The sequence below is a fragment of the Montipora foliosa genome, chromosome 1 (assembly GCF_036669935.1).
Source record: "Montipora foliosa isolate CH-2021 chromosome 1, ASM3666993v2, whole genome shotgun sequence".
NCBI classification, from domain to species: Eukaryota; Metazoa; Cnidaria; class Anthozoa; order Scleractinia; family Acroporidae; genus Montipora; species Montipora foliosa.
In genome coordinates this window covers 71,168,760-71,174,350 of record NC_090869.1, presented here as the reverse complement: position 1 = coordinate 71,174,350, position 5,591 = coordinate 71,168,760, and the positions used below count along the sequence as shown (strand labels likewise).

General features: G+C 38.0%; 1 protein-coding gene across 1 annotated transcript in view; it reads right to left on the bottom strand.

Annotated features, from left to right (window-relative positions):
• Nucleotides 1–731: 731 nt before the first annotated feature.
• LOC137973262 (uncharacterized) overlaps nucleotides 732–5,591 on the bottom strand; it is a 5,025-nt gene continuing 165 nt past the window's right edge. The window contains exons 2-4 of the mRNA XM_068820040.1: nucleotides 3,112–3,299; nucleotides 1,566–1,743; nucleotides 732–1,141 (exon numbers count right to left, since the gene is read on the bottom strand). Of these exons, the coding sequence (XP_068676141.1) occupies nucleotides 732–1,141; nucleotides 1,566–1,743; nucleotides 3,112–3,299 (776 nt within the window). The remainder of the gene's footprint in view (nucleotides 1,142–1,565; nucleotides 1,744–3,111; nucleotides 3,300–5,591) is intronic.

Here is a 5,591-nt window from a genome sequence, read left to right as displayed (position 1 = left end):
AAGATAGTGGCTCCCGGAAAATTTAAATGCCAAAAGGAGCGATTGTTAAACTCTTTTTTTCTGATACAAAAACATTGTAAAAAAAAAAAAAAAAAAAAAGAAATTGATTGTAAACATTATTTCCTCTCAGGCTTTTATGTATATGTCTAAGTTTGACTGGGGTTTAATTTTAGTGTGCTACTATGATCATAAAATTACTTCTTTTTTTTCTTCAGAATTTGAAAGTGTGATTGCTAAGCACTTGGCTGGCAAATTTTGAGCTTTGGTCTTTACCCAAAGGCTGTTTACTTGGAGTGTAAGTTTTGAATTTCACAGTCCACCATTACTCACGTTCCAAACTGACCTACTGGATCTCAGAGGGTTGAATCCAGGGAAAATTGACGTCATCTACTCACTAGCTTAAAATTTCAGCAGGTAAACACAGCTCATTATATATGCAAAACGAGTTTAAAAGTCCGAAACTCCCGTGCTGCTTATTAATTCTATTCAGCCGCGTACACACGCATTGCAACTGTTGAGTCTTTGACGTCATTTTCTCCTCGATCCAGCTCTTTCAAGATTTTAAAGTTAGTACTAGCGGACCATTAAACGGGAAAATTCCATTTAAAATAAACAGGTACCTTTTTAAGTGCTTAAAACTTGGATCACTTAATGTTTAGTTAGCATAGTTACAGAAAAATAAAAATTGAAGTTTTTGGTCATATAGTAGCCCTTTAGTTATTCAATTCTTATCACCTACCGGACTCTACTTGGTTGTAATGATACCAGAACAGATCTATCAAGTTTCTGTCATCCACTTGCCGCCCAGTAACAGAGAGGAAATCCCCACGAAATTCATCTTTCTTTATCTGATTGTAAAGTTCAGGCAGTAATTGCCTAGTGGCGCCTGGTAGAGTCTGGGAGTATGGAGTACTGTTGTAGTTCATCACGGTATCCATTATTATCGCCCCTTGGAGATTTCCGTTCGACGAAAGCGAACCGTTGTAAAAAAGGGTGAGATTTGCCACGTAGGCTCTGCTACCACAGTCGATTTGGCCGCAGGCGCATTTAGGGTAAAGTGTTTTATTGGAACAATCTTCCCATTCTTCGAAATCAAACGCGACAAATAAGATGCTGAAAGCACGAGAGCACGTTTTAAAATCTGCATGAAGAAAAAAGTGAAAATGATATGAATGATTTTCGCAGCGTAAATTTCTCTTTGAGGGGCAAACAAAACGAGGAAAGATGACTCACAATTTACAGCCTTAGGGGGCGTTCGTTCGATTGATCCTATTCAGGAATAAGAATACGAAGGGTCACTGTGATTATTTGAAACGGTATGTCTGGCATTTTAAAGAAAAGAGGATAATAAAAATATGTTTAAAATAGTATTTTAGCTGGTGTTTGACAATTTTAATGTGAATCTCCGCAAAAATGAAGGATTTCTAACTTTTATTCCATGTATTCCTATTTCGGAATACGGTCAATCGAATGCAACCCGTAAGTTTAGCCGCCCTCAACGTGTAAAACTGATCTTACAGCACAAAAGCGCGTTCATTCTCTTCCTTAAAAACACACATACCAACCTGTCACAATTTGTTTTGCAACTTGCAGCAGAGCGACCACACCAGATCCGTTGTCGTCAGCACCGGATGACGTCGTACGCACCGTATCATAGTGTGCGCCAATCACAAACAATCTGTCATTTGGTGAACCAGCAAGGGTGCCAGGAATCATGCCGACAATATTGTAGCCAGAAGCAAACTAAAATAATTGACAGGTCCATACATATATTCAGCGGACGGGTAAAAAAAGATAACACTGAAGTTGAATAATTTAACACGCAGTTGCCAACGTAATGGTGGTAGAGAGAGAAAGCTTGAGTTGCATTTCAATGGAAGCAATATAGTTGCTCAATATTTTACGAGCAATGAAATTGGCACTCCACATCTCAAAAGAACAGAATCAATTTCATGCTAAGCTGTATGCCTTTTTTTCTATTTTGCTTTATTTCTTGCGAGGATCCGTTTGTGTGTGTTACTTCCACTTTGATTTGCGAGATAAAAGCTATGTTCATCAAATGCGTGCTGTGTGTGGCCAAAGTGAGTTGTTCAAAATGTGGATCGCTTTATCGAAACCAATCGAGTTAATTTCCAATATTCACCTATCAACCAACCAGAGCCTGGTTTCGAAAATGGCGTTTCACGCAACATGGCCTGTCGCGAACTCAGCAATGTTTGGGTCTAATACGTATGATTTTGACAGGAAAATTGCCGAATTGCATTGGATCCTGGATTCCGTAGAAAGATGTGGATCATGTTCTGGATTCCATACAATGGATTCCGGATTCCACGCTCTGGATTCCAGATTGCAAAGCCTCATATTTGCTGGATTGGGGATTCCTTCACATCGAGCGATAGGAAGGTTTAAAGATGAAAGGCTGAAGGTCAAGAAAGTTTGACTAGGAAGAATAAAACGGAGCCAAAGGACAGTGAATGTCAATCCCGTAATCGTTTCTGTTCGGCTGTAGCAGTTTTTGTTGAATAGAATCATCCTATAATTGACACGTTCCCCCTCTTTCTCTTTCTCTCTTCCTCTCACGTTACAATCTTTAAAAGGTACATGTTTTTGTTTTGTTTTTTTGCCTTTTGCGGATTAAGTGCCACGTGGGTGGAATGGTAGCTGGTGTGGATCCATGTACGTAAGTAGTATAATTATCGAATTTAAAAAATAATAATAATAAATAAATGAATAAAAATAATAATAATACACGAACAGTAGCGTTGTAAAATCTAATTAAAAGTGTAAGTAAGCCGACTGTAATCTAATTAGGTGATTGGATATTGTATTGTATGTATTGTAATTAGTGCTGGTATAAATAGTGTAACTATGAGCAGTGCAATGGAAATGTAAATGTAAGTATAATGTTAGTATTGTAAGTAATGTAAGTGCTCGTCCTGTTTGCTTCTTGTATAAATAGTGTAAGTATGAGCAGTGCAATGTAAATGTAAATGTATGTAAGTATAATTTTAGTATTGTAAGTAGTGTAAGTGTTTGTCCTGTAAATAAAATTGCATTTAATCGAAAAAAAAAAAAAAAAAAAAAAGAATTTCGTTCTTTCCATTTTCTTACCTGCGGGTAATCAGGCTGGAATTCTTCAGACCAAGTCTTTAGTTTCAGGTCCCGGAAGGTTTTCATGATAAAATCACGAGCTCTCTGTTTTCCTTGTGGATTAGTGACATGATGGCGACTCTCGTTGAAATGCCTGAGCAAGGACATCAATGGATTGCTGTGGTCGCTTACATCAGCTTGACTGATTGCTGCCAATATTCAATAGAAAACAAGGAAGATGGAGGTATGTAAGTTAGTTTATCCAAGTAATGGACGTTTTCGCTGTTAAAAGGCTATTAACTGTTTTCCGTTACATGATCGGCTGCTATGTTGATTTTTTGAAAGATCATGAAACACAGTCTCGTTCTCAGATTTTTGCGTGTTTTGGCTACCACAGTTAGTAATTGTCCCGCTCCGGACGATGATAGCCTTTGGATTCTATTTGCCTAGTAAGTTTCGGCTTGTTTTGTCTCTTCAGCAAAGTTTTGAAGTTTTGTTCGTGTTGTGTGGGGTCGGTTTTGTAAAGCAATTAGACAACTGAATGTTTTTCAGTTTTGAACCGAGTTAATAAGGTAGCCACTGTCATGTTGTAAAATTATACCATCAAGCCAGCACATTTCCCGTAAAAAAGAAGGAACTATGCATTAAGTACTGAGACCGGATGAAAGTTATTGGTATATACTATTCTATGGATAGCGTTGAGGGCGCGCTCTGATTGGCTACGCAAACTCAGAGTATCCTTTGTTACAGTTCGCGCGGGATTTGCGCCCGAAAATATTGTAATCGTTTCAGTAATAATAAAATAATCTTTTTTTGCTATATTATCTCATTGTTTTATTATATACTAAAACAACTATTCACCTCAATGTCGGTAGCGAGTGTTGGCTAGTAAATATTTACCACTAGCCAACCCCACTTCGGTGAATAGTAGTTAAATATCCTGCTGCAAATCGGCCGGACCATGAAAAAGTGAAAGCTTAGCTTTCGCTCTAGAATATTTTCAAATTCAGTGTTTCGTGGGTTGAAAAAACGATGAACTTTTAATTGAAAAACAAAGTTTTAAAGACAAGAGGCTACGGGTAGCCTCCACGTTGTTCGGGAAGGAAGTTAAGCAGACTTCACACTATTTCACACTGACTTAACCTTAATTAATTTTTTTTATGTTTCAATATCTTGATAGGAACGTGCTATCGTTGTTTTGCTGTTTACTCTGATTTCTGCTCAGTCGGCCATCGTTATCGCATACTTGTTGTTCTTCATATCCAGTTCAATTCCTTAATCCGAAGTCCGAAGTCCACATTCCGTGGGCTAACCTTAGGGCTATGTGCGATCGTAGAATAGTTGTTCACATTTAGGGTGCGTTCGATTGACCCTGTTCCGGAATAAGAATACGTGGAGTGATGATTTAAAACGGTATGTCTGTCGCTTTTGAAGCAACAAGGATAATAACATATGTTTAAAATAGCATTTTAGCAAGTGTTTGATAATTTTAATGTGAATCTCCGTAAAAACGAAGGATTTCTAACTTCTATTCCATGTATTCCTATTCCGGAATACGGTCAATCGAACGCGCCCTTAAAAAAGTTCTTTAAAGACTCTCTGTCTACCGAGATGCACCGCGCGCAGACACGTCGGTGCGTTTTTTCTTCTCTAAATCATTCGTTATCGTAGAAATCCATCGGGATTTCTTCTTAGTTAGTGCTTCTTATTACAGATACATTATCATAGTTTATCATTATCATAGTTTATTTAGGGGTGGGCCCAGGGGCCTCCGCCCCCTCCCCCTTCCCTTGAATTTAAAGAGCTTCTGTAACCAACCGACTTTTAAGTGGTACAGTGTGCACCAGGCGGTTTTACTTTAGATAATGATTAGTTCAGTTGCAGAGCTTTTCGTATTTCAAATACATTTTGCCTTGATATATATATATATATATATATATATATATATACATCACTAACGTGAATTTTTTGGATAGAGAGCATGTAAAGGGGGGGGGGGGGGAGGGTGCTTCGGCCCCCTCTTTCTGGAATTTCTGGATCCGCCTCTCTTAAGTGCTATTCGCAAGCGTTTAAACGTGGGTTGGAGGACAGAGCAGTTAAGCCCACAATCAATTCAAGAAAATGCCACGGCCTGATCCGCTAAAGCCAGTATATTAACGGAAATTTGAGTTCGAGATCACTCAGAGCAAAAAAAACGATTCATTGAGATACCACAAACTTTTAACTAAAACTAAATTTGGTGATGTCCTTTCGCAGTAAGCCGAGTGACATTTGTAATCTCTTTATAATTAATAGCTGGATATTTACTTATTATATTTCGAGACTTGTTTGGAATTCTAATTATTGTTTCATAAAACGTTTGGATGAGATACTTTTGTTTGGTTACATTGTACTAGTTAAAAGCATTCCTGAAAACATTCCCGAATTGAACGACACCCAAGTTGTTGAGTGACTGTTAACGGCAACGTTTGCAGCAGAGCCTTAGTGAACAAATTTACCCG